General features: G+C 37.6%; 1 protein-coding gene, 1 long non-coding RNA gene and 1 pseudogene across 7 annotated transcripts in view; 1 reads left to right on the plus strand and 2 right to left on the minus strand.

Moving 5' to 3' along the window:
- The first annotated feature begins 440 nt into the window (after positions 1 to 440).
- Positions 441 to 9349, plus strand: LOC122087645. Of its 6 annotated transcripts, none has more exons than XR_006142795.1 (5): positions 441 to 613; positions 719 to 845; positions 1366 to 1449; positions 2404 to 2521; positions 8984 to 9349. It is a non-coding gene; the product is annotated as an uncharacterized LOC122087645 (long non-coding RNA). The 6 variants fall into 6 exon arrangements; XR_006142796.1 differs by lacking the exon at positions 8984 to 9349 and adding an exon at positions 2708 to 2859; XR_006142792.1 differs by lacking the exon at positions 2404 to 2521 and having other exon boundaries at positions 457 to 613.
- On the minus strand, positions 2864 to 5752 carry LOC122087644 (annotated as a pseudogene).
- A 2767-nt stretch (positions 9350 to 12116) lies between the features above and the next one.
- The window catches only part of LOC122086853, a 191273-nt gene continuing 184580 nt past the window's right edge, over positions 12117 to 18809 (minus strand). Inside the window, 7 exon segments of the mRNA XM_042655792.1 lie at positions 12117 to 12694; positions 12834 to 12942; positions 13846 to 13898; positions 13995 to 14210; positions 14283 to 14564; positions 14667 to 14822; positions 15507 to 15516. Coding sequence (XP_042511726.1) covers positions 12350 to 12694; positions 12834 to 12942; positions 13846 to 13898; positions 13995 to 14210; positions 14283 to 14564; positions 14667 to 14822; positions 15507 to 15516 — 1171 coding nt within the window. The 3' untranslated portion in view covers positions 12117 to 12349.

Raw genomic sequence — 18809 nt, forward strand, 5'->3', positions numbered from 1 at the left:
ATGTGGATGATATTTTTTATCCCTTTTAATGTTTGATAAAATTTTGGTGAATCATGAACCTAACAAATAAGATTTTTTTTTTTAAATTATTAATTATTAGCAAAGATGTAAAAAGTTGACCCAAACACCTAAAATAGGACCTAAAACTTAATATGAAACTGAATAAAAATCGAAATGTGTTCCTATTCTCAGTTTGGTTCGGTTTGGTTTTGGTTTCTACATCTTATATCTTGAATTGAACTGAAATCGAACCAAATAATCGAAAGCAAACTGATTGACACCCTAAGAATTTATTGAATCCAATTGTGCACACAGATTCTGGTTCCGGAATCTTTGGTCCGAGTCCTCGGATCCACTAAAAATACAAAGAAACTGAATAAAAATTTCGGCCGATCAGGGTCTGATTGCCCGATCCAATTCCTGACGCAGAGATTAGGTTTTAGGGTAGGTAGATACAGGAATCGGTGTCAGTCGCTTCCGATACAAATCGGCCGATTTGCCTATAAGGTCTCTCTCTCCTTCCTTGATTAATTCTTATTCATTTGATGGAGAAAAGATTGACGCTTCTTCAAACCGTTGCTGCAGCGGGAGTGTTCTCTGCTGTTTCGTTCTGGTAATCTAATTCAACTTCTCTCACCTCCAGATCGGAACTGACGTTATGGATCTTTTTTCTTATCTCCCTTTTCTTCATCTCTGCAACTGTTCATTTTTGTGTCAGGTACGGATTCATGTTCGGAAGGGAATCCGCTCGGAAAGAGCTCGGCAATCTGATTGAAGACCTCCGTCGTGGACATCCCGAAACTGACACGCCTCAAGTTTCTTGAATGTCCCTACCATTGGAGCAGGTACTTTTTTAATTGATTTGTTGGCTTGACAAGCTTTCTAGAGAGTAGATTGAAACGAGCATTGTTTTGATTTCGCTTCATTTGATACTGCGCTTAATCTGTAATTGGTAGTTACTGTTTCACCTTTTCCGAATTCCATAGTCAATGCGTGGCGGCTTTGGCTGTTTTGGTACAGTTGAAATCTTTCGTCTTATTACACTTTCATCAATGCTGAACTTTTGTTGTGAGTTCTGTTGGCTACATTGCTTCCATTTATCTGATTTTCCTGGATGGCGAAACTGAGCATTTTCTTGTTTCTGAAAAAGGTAAAACCAAAGTTCTAACTAGATATTCCGTTTGTGGAGGACAGCATTCCCTGAAATCATGTTACTAACTTCTTTCTGAATGGGATTTTTTGTGACTTTTGGGTATTGAGTCTTTTATGAATTTGCAGAGTTCCCCTAAATCCTAACGATGAGCCTCTCTTGGCCACATTTCCCACAAAGTGTTAACCTGACCACTTGAGTTTCTATTGTTGCAGGCACTTGCAGAAAACAGAAATCGCAGTGCTTCTACCTTCAGGGGATTCTTGGCGACATTCTATAACTTTCAGCTATGTCTAGAGGTCTCTTTTTCATTGGATGTGTTTAGATGTAGATTTATTTACTGAAAAGAAATGTTTTGTCTGTACTTCTTGTTGGTGGATGATTTAAGCTTCTTAACAATACATATATGGCATACATGATCAAAATGCTTCATTAGTTTAGACTATCAAACAAAATATTATATATGTCCAATGGCCAGCCCTTAACATCTCCTTGCATTAGCCAATCGATTATCTCTTGACAATCTGTCCAAACAACAACATGTGGCCACCCCTGCTCTGATTCTTGTGAGTTCCCTACAAAACCATTTTTCATAGTTGCTGCAACAATGTGAGACCAAAACAATAAACTATTTGCCCATCCTTCCATTTTGGTATATGACTCATAGCTACCATCACAAATCACTAGGGATGGTGTCCCTCTTGATACCCTATGGTATCCCTCAATCCCCCAAACGTCATTTGGCTGAATTAGATTGACAAGAGCAGGAGAAGGAATTGGAGCAAGCTGTAAATCAGAAGTCCATCTATATATATGCTGAACTACGGAGAAAGATTTGGGAGAATGATGTCAAAATAAGACATTATTACGACATGTCCATAGAAAGTAAAAGGTGATTGCAAGCACAAATGTTGTATTTACTAGCTCCACTCCTTGTTTGGGAACCTTGGAGATATTGTATCTTATCAAAAGAGCTGGAGTTCCTGGTTTGCAAACTCCATTGCAGATGATTTCGCTAGGGGTGGAGTTGGTCAGAAATTTCTGTAATTGGGCTGTTACCCGATGAGATAGTTCCCTTGTGGGGTGCTGGCCATTGGCCTTTGTTGTTGTTGTTGTTGTTGTTGTACTATATGGTGCTCTTTCACTTTCTCTCACACACTCTCTCTCTAATAAAAATTCTTGGTTTTTTATTAAAAACAAAAACTTGCTGCTTTCAATTGATTAAGGATATTAGATTTTGAAGCTCTGTTCAGGCATAAGAATTAGTGAGGAGCTCTACCTGGGCATCACTAGTTGCATGTATGAGGTGCCTCCTTTCTTGTTTTTTGGGGGAGTATTGATCCCTAGGAGCAGCTTAGCCTAAGAAGCAGGGTATGTGAACTTCAGCTCATAGAAGTCCATTTGGTTTGTGCTTTTGTTGGGGGAAATGTTTGTAAAACTGGTACAGAAATATAGTAAACTTGAAATATTATTTGGAGATCACTGGAGTACTTGAAATATGAATGCAACTTCACATGGATGATTGCGTTAATTGACATGTCTTGTTCTTCATAACAGCTTCAGAGAACTGGGGTGTTGCCGTTCAATAACATTAAGATTCCATTAGAAAAGACCTCAACAGAAGGAATTTCAGAAGGTTTCCATGGTTTGAAGAAACTTACATTGTAGTATATGTCCTTTTATTTATCTATCTTTTTTTTAATCTATTTTTGAGATAGGTAAGACCCAAGGAGAGTTGGAACTCATGACCTCTTAATTGTGAGGTGTTGGATCTTTATCTATCTTTACCTCTTTCAACGATTATGTATACACTCTTGCATATAAACCATCATACACACAGTTACATCATTCTTTACACTGGAACAGGTACCTTATTATCAATGTCTTGTTTCTTGTGGAAGCCTACATAAAGTTTGGTATGCTGTGTCTTGCTCTGAGAGCCTGACATCCCGGCCACCTTCCGACATGTTCTTCACAAAATTCACTAAACTCCGCCAGTTCTCCCCTTCAAACAATTGCTTGTTCATCCTTAGATATGTGAATGCACTCAACCCATTGCCTGAATCTGACCTACTTGTTGCCAAGACTTGTGCAAATGCACCTTCATCGTACCTTTCCAATGCATTCTCACCGGCAAGCTCTGTTCCTGTAGTCTTAGTTGCCATCTTCACTTGCCAGACTAGTCCTTGAGGTGAGCAATTTGCATGTGCGGGTTGTTCTCCATCTTGCATCTCCATGCACGTGAAGTTCAGTACAATGCCCCGTTTACCAAACATACGTGCTATGGGCAGATAGCCATCTCGCTGCCTGGTGTTGTAGTATCCGGCTGTTAATTCGGCTGCATGGGACCTAGTCCTGTAATGCCAGTGGATCCCAGCCACCTTTCCGGATAGCTTTGCTCCAGTTCCTTGAAATATCCTTTCAGCTGCCGCTACAACCTGATCACCATGTTCAATTAACTTTCCTGAGTACCACTTTAAGAAAAAATGGCCGTACTTGGTGTTCCATGTTCCTTCCCTTGAGAAGAATCCAGTGTCCTCTGGGAACTGGTTGTAGTGGCCTGCATTGTGTGGTCCGCTTTTAGCCCATTCTTTCTTTCCCATTGCTTCTGCTGATGCTTCCAGGGAGGCTCTCATGTACTGTTTCAGACAGTGCGAAAAGCTTAACAAAGAAGAGAAAAGGAAAACCTCTATTCATTTCATTGATCTATCCAATTGAACTGTCCAGATTGATAGGTCTACCTTGTCATAGCACTGGAATTCACCAATTCCAGGGAATCTCCAAGTCCCATTACTTTCTGGATAAGATGGATACCTCAGCTCCCCCACAAGGGCCCATTCCAACTTGAATCTCCTGCAAAATTGCAGCAAATTTGAATAAACTTCTTTAATCAAGGTATCTTTCCTACATAATAGTGGAAAATGAAGAGAAAAGGAGATTAAATATTTATAAATATTTATCACTTATAAATAAATAAGTGATAAATATCTATACATATAACTGCAATTTTTTTCTTTCTTCTTTGGATGTGTATGACCACAGTTTGATATTAAACTTAGGCATATGTGCTAGCTTTGACCAGCTTTTCTTTTTAAAAAATCATTCAAATTATGTTTTGGTATAATAATATTTTATCCCTCAATTGGCTAACTATTTTATAAGGTCTTTTAAAGAGCATATCTCAATAGTTTTGTTCCTTATCTATGTAAGATTGAAAAAGAAACAGGATAGATAACCACAATAACTCCTCCTAGATAATCTTTGAACTTGTTGCGAAAGCTCCTCATATAATCAGAGTAGGCTTGGATGGGTGTTCTCCCCCTCAGCACAGGCAATGAATTACTGCCCAGGGAAATATACTCGGGATTCCTGCGACCAGATCTGTCTGTGTAGACTAGGTCAGGGTTCTTGCTGATTTCTTCAAGCACCCATGGAGGTAGTGGTATGCTGAAAATTCAACACAGAAGGAAGGTCACTAATTGATATTAGAAATATTGAAAAGATTGAAGTGGTTGATTGAACTAGAAACAAGGGCTTACATATCCACAAATCAACATAATTCCATGAAGAAAAAGCCAGTAGCTCTTGTTGAATTTTTTAAAAACAATTCTAATAGTAGGAAGGAAAAAGAGAAGGTTTTCCTGATAGAAGTAACCACAAATAGGATATTCACATACTAATAAAACCAGCTACAGAGTTTATTTTTTATTTTTTTATTATTTATTATTATTATTATTATTTTATTTTATTTTATTTTATTTTTGGGTGGGGGGAAGGAAAAAAGAGAAAAGGTTCATTTTGTTTTGAGTCATGAACATACAAGAACAGCAGAAGCTACAAAAATACTGAATTATGAGAAGAAAGTAAAAAGAGCATTCATAAAAGTAGTTAGTGCATCATAAGTTAAAGGGGAAGGTGCAATAAGCTGGAAATAAATACTTCAGAAATAGGAAAAAGCTTAGCTCTAAATCCTTAAAAAGTTCATAACCATATATGTAGTTCAGGAAACCAAAGAAATGAATAAGAGAGAACAGTTATGCCCTTTCTGCATACCTGCAAGAGTCTCCAACATTTCCTCCACATTGGTGGAAGGACATTACAAGTTGAAGCTTCAGGCCATGCCTTTGCAACATCTGGATGAGCTCAACATAACCATCCCAATTATACTTCATGGGGCCATCTTTCTCTACCAACCCCCACCAGGCATCCACCATCACACCTTTCACTCCAGCACTCTTCAAGGCCATCAAACTGGCATTCAGCACTCGTGGCCTGTTCAAATTCCCTCCAATGGACACTGTCAAGAGGCAACATGATGAACACAGGTACTTTTCTGCTGGCCTTGTGACTACCTGAGAGCCCATGAAGCCTTTCCCTCTTGTCATCAGTCATCCCTTCAGAAAGTGAAGTCTTTTTGTGGGAAATTGTCGCTTCGTGACTCGAACTCTTCGCCCGGATATGGCTCCACAGCTTGAAATGGGGGTAAGAAACAAACCCAGGTGGGAATTCGTCTAGTCTTTTGAGGCCTTTGGTTTCCTTTAGATTGATAAAGGAAGGAGAAGAATGCAGTGTTAAGGTCATTTTTGTTGTTGTAACAGAGTAGGAAAGGAGATGTGAGAAGGTATGAAGGACTTTGGTGTTTATTTATAAAGGATCACATTTAGGCTTGTGAAGGAGACACCATTAGTGGGCTCAGCTTAAAGGGGAAAAGAGGGGAAAAAAATCGAAACTGGGGATGACATTTAGGCTTGTGAAGTAGACACCATTGGTGGGCTCAGCTTAAAGGGAAAAAGAGGAAAAAAATCAAAGCTGGTCCAGTCACCTTTACGTGGATTCAAGCAGTCATCCAAGAACGGTTCCCATTTTCCCCTTACCCCTTTGGGGCCAGCCCCACGGCTTCTATGGTTCTCATAGAATCCGGTGCTGACCCGGTGCTTATGTGTTGGAGCGTATGTGCATGCCCGGGGGACTAGTCGGGCCGAAGGTCCGGACACCCTTGTTAGCAAAGGGAAAAAAAAAAAAAAAGAACAGTTCCCATTCTTCAATTCACATTTTAATGTGCTTTTATTTCATTCACTTCTCAAATTACTAGAACTCGTGGTTCTTCTGTGACAAATCAGATATTTGTATCCCTGTCACTAGGCGGCTCAGTTTGTTCTACTCATCTTTTGGGTGACTGTACACAAATGTATTATTAATGTAGTGGATCTTGATGAATCTAATACCATGCTTAACCTACCATTTGGAAAGACCCAACTGACATATGAAGTCATCCAAGGTTTCAGAGTTTTCCAATGTGGGTTATTCTCAACTATATTGTGTTTCCCAGTCAGGCCACCTTGTAGTCACTCCTGTAAATGTTTGTAGTGCCTTTGAGAGGATGGCTCAGAGCCTAAAACATGGGTAGTAAGGCCATCATGTCTGTTATGACTAGTTTTCAATGACCTTTGTTGATTGCAATGAAATCCAAGAATGCAATTCAAGTGATGGAGTAGGAATGGTGGTAGTTGTCATGTGCAGTGTTAGATGAGCATTTTTATCAGGAAAGATAACAGCGATCGATGCTTTCTGATAAGTATGAAACCATTGGACATATTTTTGAAGTGATGGAGTATTCCTTGATTTTTTTCAACCAGTGCCAATGCTAATCACACTCATTCCTATCCTTGTCGAAGGTCATCTTAGACTGGAAATTTTCACTAAGCTGAACCTTAAATTGGTCATATGAGAGCCTTAGCCAAAAATATCCTTTCCCTTTCCCTTTTCTTTTTTCTGTTCTTTTCACCATTACTAAGTCAAACAATAGAGACTGAAGAAATTAAAAGACTGTTGATGGATAATTGATCCTTTTGCTGTTATACTAGTTATAATTAGTGTTAGCAAACTGAGGCTTTCCTATAGTTTCATGTACAGTACTTAGCTTATTCCTTATTCTATGACAATCTACAATTATCACAATGTTCAAAGAGAGAGAACAGATTTCCCTGAAGCATCACTGATGAAACTGGTAGAAGTCCTAGCAGCCATTGTTAGGAAAAGAGAATTGCTATAGCGGCAGTACTTGAGCAAGAAATACACTATTCTTCGTGCGTAATGTAATGCTGTAGAGAATTACTACTAAATACATCCTCTGTTTTCATGGATTTACATATAATCATGGAGGGTATACTTTAACAGAAAAATCAACCTCAGGTCTCCACAACAATATCCCACAAGAAGGAAACAAAAGATTGTCAATTTTTTGCCAGAAAAGGCGAGGCTGGAAAACCCCATCAACCAATTTCTAATTGTTCTATATTCTTCAAACTCGTCATGTGGATGGGAAAATATTAATAAATAAAATAATTTTAATTTTCTTTGGTTTTGGTGGACTTGGGATAAAAGGACTGGCTCTTTTCTGGTAGGGAAGAGCATGTGGTTTGAAACTACTTCCAGGACCTCTTACTTTTCTTCCTTCCTGAACATATCAACATCTCTTACCTGTCCAGTAGGTTTGTCTTATATTCTTAACCTAACTTGGTCCTGATACCTGGTATTGCACAAAGAAATCTTAACCCTTTGGGAGAATGTGTGTGAGAATGTGTTTGGATGCCGGAGCAAGAATGTAATAATTTTTTTCTCTTTTCTAGTGAAAGCAGTAATAAATTTTTTGCTCTTGGCTTGTGTAATCAACCACAGATCTCAGGGAAGATTGTAGGATATAAAATCCTATAGACCCAATGAGCTTCATAAAGAGTGCCTTATATGAGTTTATCAAACAGTTACTGTTACATTACCACGAAGCCATGCCATGACCAAGATCAGACTTGTTCAAGTCTGGTCATGAGCCATGACATGCATGGCTTGGCTGATCTGATCATTTTTGGTAAAATCAAGTCCACCACAAAAATATTCACTACTGACTAATTGTAGTTTCTTAGCAGATACCCAAAATTTGATTTAATTAGTATTAATTAGTACATACCATTTACCATTTGGATAATGAATATTGATTTAATTAGTACATACCATTTACCATTTGGATAATGAATATCTGCATGAAATGATGAGTTTACAGAGTTTTGTGATATATGGACAATAATGTCAGAGCCATTTACATTCTTTTTCCCCCTTCAACCCTGTTTGTTTGATTGTAAATTTTCCGTGTAAATGATATTTTATATGAAAAAATTTGTCCATGTAAAATTCTCTTTTTTCATTTTTTTTTCTTAAACATTTATGTCAAAAGAAATAATGGAAAATCTTATTTTGCGGGAAAATTTTCTTTTCCATTTTTTACAAATGGAGAGAATTTTTATTTTTTATTTTTTTTCCGTTCATTTTCCTTTTATTTTTTCTCTCATAACATCTGAGAGGATCTGATTTGAAAAAAAGCTTGCAGGAGGGAAAATGTCAACACCTAACTAAAGTTATATAAAATAGCAGTGTCTGTTAGTGGCAAACATAGAAAACAAGAGTAATGCAGGTTAGAAGTGAAGGTAATCAAAGAGTCACCAATCCATTCCAAGAAACCATGGAAAAAATTCAATTCTAAGATAATGCAGAATCTCAAGAGTGGCAACATCTAGGATTTTGGTGTATTTTTTGTCCAATTCTCTTGAACCCACTTGCTGTTTATGAATCTTTAGTGCCTACCAAACATCTTTTGTGGAGGATACTGAGACCTTATCTCTTCTATTGTCCTCTCTCTTTCTCTTCCATCAAAGAAGAATGTAAGAAAACAAAGGACAGGTTTTCTTTCATGTAAACTGACTCTACTGATGTTGTTCCATTCAACCCCATGTGAAAATGTGATACCCTCACCTGCTTTATTCGATTCCTTTTGTTGTCTAGTGCTTGATTGAAGATTCATGCAAACTGCTTGAGGTGGGCATTGAACACGTGGGAGATCTGAAAAGGCTTGTATTAAGTTTTATTTTGCTATAATAATTTGGGATCGGGATATGGTTCTTGAGCAAGCGGCATAGAGGAGCACATCCATGTGGTGAGGCAAAATTGTAAGGATGTTGGAGGACAACAAAGGTCATTTCATGTGAAAAGGAAATAGATAGATACATAGGTGCTTAATGTACTTTCTCTAGTGACTCAGAGAATCTTTTTGCTTTATCAAATTTTTGCGGTTCAATCGAACTCAGTTGCTCTCCATATATTTGTATTTTTCCTCCTGAAATATTGACCATTCAGCACGTTTTCAATGTTACCAAAAAATCAAAATTTGCTATATATAGTTACACCTAACCTGTATAGTAGATCAGTTGTGGGGAGACTCAAGTTGGAGACTCTATTAATCATAACGCCTTTGGATCAATGGAACTATATCTGGGGTATTATTATTATTATTATTTAACTCTATTATGCCATGTGAATTGCTAGGGCTGCAAACTTAAAAGAATTTTTTTATTTGAAAATTAAATTAAATTGTGACAATTCTTGATCGGGGGTAGAAAGAAAAATCTTCTTTTGAGATATAGAGTATCTCCAGAAGCCAAGATATCAAAGGTTTGGGGAATTCTTGGCGATGCTTGAGGATTTGGCAGGATGTCTGTCAAAAGCCAGTTTTCTGGGATCTTTAAGTCATGCAAATTTAAGAGCCTAGGTTCTAATTTTGTTTCATACGCACGAGGTTCAAAGATCTCAACTGGTTATAGCTTTGTGTAAGTCATGTTAGAAAGTTCATGAAGACATTTTCATGAGACCGTAAGATTATGACTGTCGGATCTCATTTCTAAATTTTGGGTTTTAATTTTCAGAACTACTGAATTACAAACTGTAGGGTATGTGATAGAGACAAAATAGTTTGGTTTGATTTTGAACCAAATATGGCCATGTACCATATTAGACTCCATTCCTCCTATGAGAGCTTTTTAGGATTTTTTATAAATATTTTATCAAAAAGGGCAGTAATAATTGGTATGTCCATTCCTTGCCTAAATAAAGATGTAATTTCAATTTGTATTAAACCTATATGAATATATCGTAGTTGAGTGTGTTTTTTCTGCAATCTTTTTATTTGATTAATGTTAAAAATATTCTAATGTATTTTCATCAGTTCCCCAAGTAGTGGTGTTTCCACTGACTTGATCATAAAATCTGGTGGTCCAGAGATTTAATTTTGAGGATTTGTAAACCTCAGAATGAGAAAGTTTTTTATGTTTGTTAAAACAAGATAGTAAACAAGAATCATTGATGGAAACATCTTCTCTAACAAGGTCAGAGAAAGCAACAGAGTTTTATTCTTGTTGTGGAACTTGTTGCAATTCTGCTTCTTCAAAGGGTTGAAAAGCAGTGGTAGAGTGCATCATAAAAACAAATTCGACATTTAAGTCGGAACAAGCAGAAGTCGAAGCAGTTTCTAATTCATAAAGAATGTCTTCAGAATCAGAAATCTCTGTTTTAAAAATGATATCAAATTTGTCTTGTTCCAGAAATTTTATAATTTTTTGATGATTTTCCTTACTATAAGGAAGTCTTAGATCATTGGAAATATAGATATAAAGAGTCTTCAGACACAATTGAACAGAAAAAACTTTTAAACATGATGCAAGTTTTATGTACTGAACACGAATAAGTTTTTAGAGAACATGCATATATGTTGTTTAGTGATGATGAATCTGAGACTGACATTCAAGCCATCACAGATCATCAATCAGACAAGTCCGAAACAACGGATGAGTCTTCAGATGAAAATGAAGAGCTAGTTGCAGACCAATCTGAGTCTAGCTCTAAATCGAAACGGAGAATTTCTTCCGATGATCATCTTGAAAAAGATCCTGAGTTCGCCGCTCAATATGGAGTCCGAACTCATTTTGAACATAACAACATCTTCGCTACCAAAGAAGAAGATGATCTAACTCCCACATCTTTCTACCAAAGAAGAGATGACTTAAACAAGACCAATATTGCGTTTGGAGAAACCTATCTTGACCTGACCCATATACCCTTTAAAGACTATGAATCAACAATTGATGATTGGGTACAAACTTTGGTATAATGATAACCAGGAAAAATTCCCTGAATACATTGCAGGAAGCTTATAAGGAGATGTTTTGTAATTTATTCAAAAATACCAAGACACAGACACAGGAAGAGTTAAGAAGGCTGACCTTCTAGCTAACTTTGCTAGTTGGGAAAACATCTTTCAAGAATTTACTAAAATTATAAAAACAGAATTTTGTGGTACCAACAGACCCACTGATACCTACACAGATGGTATAAGTTTTAATTTAACAAAATTAAAGCTTCATGACATGAATGCTTTTGAAGACTTTGCAAAAGCATACATGCATTATTATCATCTGTTATATGGCACACATTCTAACCATTGGCTACAACAATTTTTTTTCAAAACACCACCACCTTGGGATGAATTATGTGTAAAAAATTATTTTAAATATCTTACAAGTTCGAGAAGTTCAGATACCTTAGGAAACTGAATCAATTTCATTTTCCACATTAAAGCTAAAGTAGCTAAGGCAATTAAACATAAAGTTAACCCAGCTTTATGTTGAAAAAATTATTTAGCCAAAACCACCTTCTCATTATAAACCTTCAAGAAGGTATAAGATAAATAAAAAATTTAAATGGAAAAAATGGAAGCTTTGAAAAAATAGGTTTCAACCGAAAAATAAATTTTCAAATAGGCGTTTTGTACGTAAACAACTTACAAAACTCAAATCCACAGGACAACATAAATCAAAAAAAGATTGTCGTTGCTGCCTTTGCAATGAATTGGGCCATTTTGCAAAGGAAGGTGTTGGCCCTACTATTTATTTCTACCATGTTTGATAGATCTGACCATTTGATTGACATTAGAGAATCATGATTTAATCATATGTCAATTTTGGTGGCCTATCTCATATGTGTCTTTCATTATATACATTTTCTCATTTTTTGTGGACAAGTTAATATGTCCAACCCCATTAACAAGTGGATGCATCAAGTTAAAAAAAAAAAAAAAAATTATTCATCCACAAAAATTGCTTTTGCTTTTCTATTTACCCACTTTCATTTTGTGTCAAACTACCGTCAAGAAATTAAATTATGTACAATCAAGAAAATAACAATGCAATGATACACACTAGACAACACAAGCGGTCAGGCACAAGATTACACTACACGGGAGAAAGGAAGAAGCCCACTTGTAATATATTGTTCTGTTCATCCACACCAAAAATGGCCCATCATGTCACTCTCTAATGTTCATAATTCTAGCAACGCTTGTGATGACTGAGGGTCGTCAATGATCCTCATGGGTTTCCACTCCGTTTCTTCCTTCGTTTGTCGTAAAGCTACAAAATGAAGAGCTTCACTTTGAACCTGATAGATATGACAAGCCCATGGGTACGAGTCTTGTGCTTCCCATAATTTTGTCTCCTCAAATACCGTCTCCTCAGCTAGTGTCCTTCTCACACAGTATACAGAGTCTGGTTGTGGCTCAGAATAATCAGCTACAGCAACACACCCAAGAGAGACGAATCCTTTTGGTGCCCGTGGGTACCAAATTGATACAGGAGTGACATAGTCATCTGGGCAGTTCCTCCACACCTGCACAAAGTGTGTAGAAGCTTTAGGCCTCCTACTCCATCCCTTAAAGAAGAGGACAGGATGAAATCTATTCCCCCATGGCCCTTTGTTTAAATTGTAATATACTAAAAGAAATCAGCATTATGAGTATCATTCTTACCAGGTCGTAACCCACTGGAATTGAGAACTGATTGTTGATCTTATGGTACACAGCAGCAACAGTAGGCGGATGAGTGCCAATACGGGGTATGTCCCCAATGGATACATAACTGCAAGGAAAGAGATGTTAATTGTATTATAAAAGTCTATACAATATTTTATCAGTATTTAGTGGTTGTCATAGAATTACCGGAATCTTAGGATTCAATTCCTAGTGATGAAGAAAAATTTATATATAGGTGATGATGTGGAGTGGAAAATAGTAAATGCAGACCTGTTTACAACTTAAGGGTGTACCCAGTGCCTGAGGATCCCGCCACTGTGTGGTCTGGGGAGGGTCGTCATGTACATAGCTTACCCCCACTTCATGGAGAGGCTGTTTCCTGACTCGAACCCGTAACCACTAGGTCGTAACCTTACTGTTATGCTGAGGCCCCACCCTCAAACCAGTTTACAACTGGGGGTGGGGGGAGTTATTGTGTTTGATGCAGATGCAGTTCATTCAAGTGGTAAAGACATTATTGCAGATAGCTAGAATGGTGATACCATCCGTTCTATTTTAAAAAATCCAAGAACCAGGTAGAAATATGGGACCTGCATCCGATCATTGAGTTTCTTAAGCTAGATGTCAACAAGATGTCAGTCTCGACAGCACCATGTAGAGTTTAGTGTGTGTGTATATATATATATATTTCTGAGTCAGATAGTAGCCAATTATTAAAAACAGAAATACAGTTTCCATTGCACACTACTTGAGCAGTGGCAATGTCAAGGGTTTTAGTACTACCCCACCTCACCAAGGGCATCACATAAGAACAATGTCTTCAAACACTATAAATGGAACAACACTTGACATACAGCAATTTATCTCCTTTTCTCTATCTTTATTTTTAAGCCCTAATTGGCGACCAACTTTCAGACCCTCTTATAGCTGCAGTATGTTGCTGGCTGAAGAAAATGAGAGAATAAGAGCAAAAAGTACAAAAGTTGAAGGAGATTTGAGAAAGAATTACCCATTGGAGCAAATGGGTCTCCAAATGCTACATATTCCGATATCCTTCAAAACCTACAAATGGTACCAATATTTGACATTAAGAACGTAAAATCCCAGAAATAAAAATCTAAAAAAGAAAAAGTAGGTAGCTGTTAGCCAGTCATGCACCTTTTTTCGGCACAATGTGCTTCGACTTCTCGACTTTTGTTCGCTGCTCCAGATCTTCTGAAAGTTGATGCTATGTTTTATGAATTTCCTCTCATCCGAAACAGACCCGACTGAAGAGAACTCTCTTGGCTTTATCGTGGCCTTAATCTGATTATCAGATTCTCTCCCATCTGATTCATCCCAAGCAAAATATACATGCCGCTGGCTAGAAGGAACCTGTATTGGAAAGTTTAGACGCAACAACAAACATGTCTTCATGGTTAAGTCAGCAGACATATGAGTACTGACCTTCATAAATAGGCTTCTCATGTCTGACTGGTGTTCTTTCCACACCTTACGCACCACTGAGCATATTTTAGCAGCTTGGGGTTCTCCTTCAGCTTCCTCTTCATCATTGCATTTAACAAGTCTGACAAAATTTTCAAATCTTTTGAAATTTTTGAGATGCAGAATTAAGTAAGAGGGTCTAGGGTGGCCTGCTTTTGCCAGCTCCAATGCCAAGAGCTCTTCCCAAGGTACATCCCACATGATCTTGCAGGGTTTCGTATCCATTTTGTCTGGAGCCAGACACTAGCCCAAAAAAAGGGAGAAGAGTGAATAACTCAAAAATGTAAAATAAATAAGGGCAAATAAATTAAGAACAAGGTAGAAGGGTGGTATCAGTTTTGCAACCCGCAATAGCATGACACGCTTGTTTGTTACAAGTACAATCCTCTGGTTGGGCACATTGAAATGATCCTCATAATAATCAGACAAGGCATACTTTGAAGGTTCCTTTATCTCTATACAACCAAATTGCCTACTAGCTTCTGCAAGCCAAAGGATCATCTGAAAGTGGAAACACCAAATACATCACGAAATGCCTTCACAACAATACTACCATTTCAAAAAATTTGAACAAAAAAGCATGACCTGTAGATTTCTTATCATTTTAAGAAGCTATACATAATAGTACCAAAGAATCTGACTTCTACACTTTTAACTGCCTGAAATGATATCCTGGTTATTCTCGACTATTGCTTTCTTTGGTCAACTTTAGGCCCTAGACCTTGGTAATCAACCCCAGTAGTAGAATGAAGGATCAAGAGTGGAAAAAACATTTCCTTGAAGTTCCAGAAGCGGAGATTTGGATGATTCTAAGCTGATAAAAGATTGAGAATGCAACAATTAAGTAGGGGGAAGCAATCAGTCTTATGGCTCTCTCTCTCTCTCTCTCTCTCACACACACACACACACACAAACACAAGCACAATGTGACCACAGACGCAGCAACAGTAGGCGGATGAAAAGTTAATAGCATGTTTTTGAGATTCAAGTTGATGGATGGAAGTTCTTCTATAGGAGGAGATAAATTATCTGGCCATAAATTTAATACATTTTCTTCGATAAAAGCCTCAAGTTAAAGTAATGATAAATTAAATCATCAATTAGTTAGTCATCTATATATAGAGAGTACCCACTTTTCCCAGAGATTCTACTTCAATGTTTCTAATTTTCTCTCTCCTAAAGTACCTTTCCTAAGCTATAACATGCAACACATGGGTTATAAACCATCTTTGTCACTGCCAGGAACTTGGCTTTTTTATTGATGGCCATTAAGCCTTCCTCAATTCTAGGTACCTTTTTTCTTACATTTCAGTAAGCGCTCAGTAAAAAATTTAAAGCCAAAATATTTCCCTTTTTTGTATTAAACACAGTGATGTGAGAAGAATGTGGACAGTGCTTCCAAGCCGTCAACTATTGATTTAGAATCTTGCAGATAACCATGCCCCTATATAAGAGTGTACCCAATACATGAGGCTCCGCGGGGTCTGGGGGGCTCATAATGTATGCAGCCTCACCTTTGCTTCACAGAGAGGCTGTTTCCCCGAACTACAACCCTGTATGTTGGCAAAAATACCCCTCAAATGTTCATCCTATAACTCATAGCTTGATAGCAGCTGTTATGCTTATTTCTATATTTGTCATCCTAAACATATACCCTGACCATTATTTCACTTTGGAGTGTGCTCTCATTTAGATCCCTCCTACTCGACAAATTTATACATTTATAGCTCGATTACCATTAGAAACAGCTTCCTTTCTTGACATCTCACTTCTCTAACACCATCTAGAAACATGTAGTACACCATTTCCTATTTGATTGATCTGATAATAACATGAGGGCAAGGGAATTGTGTTTTCTTATCATTTGTGTGAGAATATAATCAAGAGAGATTCCAAACAACTGAAGCGGTGTTGCAATCTAAGAATAGGTGTTAAGTGATGAGCACATTTATTTGTGAAATCTTAGGTAGTAAAGCATGCATTTTTACATATTTAGAATGGAGCTACCTTGGGTTTTACTCTCTTTTTGCAGGTTTTGAATTTTAAAGGCCTCAAGGACTATCGGACGCCATATCTCCATTTTTACATGTAAAGATGTCCCATTTCTTTTCATGGCTACGAAAAGGACAAAATCTGAGCAAGAGGGACCTGTTGCATTAAAAGTACACATTCGTTTAGACACCCGTACAAGTAATTATTATTTTCGGGCCAGAAAAAGAATAATGGACTAGAACTGAACCGAGACGCAGGCCAACCCTTTTACAATTGTCCCAGGGGAATATTCTAGATGCCAACAAGATGGAGGGACCCACGTAGGGCATTGAACACTCTCTCCTCCACTTTAGGAGATTCTCTCTTTTTGGAGATTTTGTGAAGATTTCTCTCCTATTTTCCACCTACTTAAAGCACCAAGGGCATGAACGAGATTTTTCATTAAATTAAAAGATTTCTCAAAGCAAAGCAAGAAAAATCGTCCAAAGGGGGGTTTGTGCTCAAGTTTGAAGAGAGAAAAAAGAAGAAAAAAAAGGAAACAGAAAGAACATGGGAGACCTTTTTCTCCCCTACTTTCTTTCCTATTTTCTCTCTTCTCTCTCCTCCACCTCACAAACAACCCAAGAGGGGCCCACACTTGGGCGTTCTTCCCTTTTCTCCCCTATTTTCTCTTCTGTCCTCCCTCCACCTCACCACCCAAATCGTTGGATTCTCTCCCCTATCTCCATTCTCTCCTTTTTTCTCTTCTTTCCTATTTCCACCTCATCACACGATCCTAGAGGAATCCTTTGGACCATCCTCTCTTCTCTCCTCTCCCCTACTTCCTATTTTATCTCTACCTCCCCATTCCCTATAGAGAGTCGACCAAAGGAGGAGAGGGCACACTTCTTTTTTAGGGATTCCTCTCTTCCTCTTTTCTTCTTATGGCTGGTAGTATTTCAAATCTCAACCAAGTTTTCAAGTTCAAGTATTGAAGTTCAGGTAAGTAGGCTTCTACATAAGTCTTATCACCCCCCTCTCATTCCGTCTTCTTGCTATCCATTCATTCCTAATTTAGGATTTTAAATTTCATTTTTAACTTTGATGCTTTCCCTTTTCCCCAATGTCCTTAGCTAGATGCATGTGTTGGCTTTGCCCCTCTCTAGCTATGAAACCATCCTTTTACTTTTCTTATTTATATTGCATCCCTTCCCCTAAAGCTTAGTAGAAAAGCCCTTGTAAGAGTCCTCTCTGGTCAAGTAGGGAAGCTCATATTATTTATGGTGCATCCCTCGGGTTAAGTAGAGAAACCTATTTATGTGCCTCACTCTGGATTTTCCCCCTTTATTTGCACTTTTCTTTACTTTTCAGCACTTTTTATTTCAATTATTTGCTTTTTAATTGCGTGGTTTGAATATTTAAATTCCTAGATGAATGGTTAGGTCGTTCAATTTTTAGTGCAATTTCAATTCCAATTTCCCTTTATGTGTTGGTTAGAACGTTTCTCGATGCATTTGTTTAGGGCGATAGTTAGAAATAGATCACCATAATTAATCTGTGCACTTTCGCGTTACTAAAAGAAGCCAAAAATAAAGTGGCTGCTCTCCTTGTGTTCGACCCGTAGCTACACTGATCCATACGCTTGCGGTTACTTTTAAATCTCAAACATTAAGCTGTCATGATTTCGCATCCACACATGATATATCCAAGTCTACATGGGAGCCCTTCCAAATGAGCTTCCACCATGAATAGGCCACTATTTCCATCTCTCAAAGATTACATTTGTACAATCTCCCACAAAGTCACAACCTCCTATATATTTCCCTTTCAAGTAGATTCCCCACTCCAAATAACCACTCATCTTAAACCACAAAGCTTCTATTGATTTTGGTATTTCAAACTATAACCGGACTTTGAAATTTTTTTGAAAAACAGAGCCAAGCAGTATATAATAATGACATGCATCCACAAAGCCCCTTGGTTTCCAAAGAATGTTACTATAGTTGCATTGGGTAGCACAAGATATGAATGTTAGGATCCAAGTTGATCTTTATAAAAAATTTGAGTACAATGTACCAATAAGAGATGCGTTTAGTTAGTGTTATGCATTGTACTCTGCAAACTTGAACAATTACTAGTACTTCTATCATAGTTGAGATATGGTACCTAACCTTTCATTTTATATATCTGGTATGTTTAATGGTTTCTAGTGTCTAATTAAGGGAGATAATCTGGTCCAGACAGGTGAATCCTTGTCTCCCTACACCATGCACCTCTAGGCTGTAGGTGGATCATGAGCTCTGAATATATGATCCGGGTAATATTGGAAATACAGGTGAGGTGGCTGCCTATCATCGATAGGTTCTCTCTGTGAATCAGTGGGGCCACTCATCTAAATGATTTGTTACTGCCTTGTTGGAGATGCATTTCCATGTGGAATGCAATCTATGGTGGGTCTCAAATCTAACCCAAATCAATAGGGTCGTAATTAAATTGGAAGAGTTGTATGACACAAGG

Source organism: Macadamia integrifolia, chromosome 8, assembly GCF_013358625.1.
Source record: "Macadamia integrifolia cultivar HAES 741 chromosome 8, SCU_Mint_v3, whole genome shotgun sequence".
Lineage (NCBI taxonomy): Eukaryota > Viridiplantae > Streptophyta > Magnoliopsida > Proteales > Proteaceae > Macadamia > Macadamia integrifolia.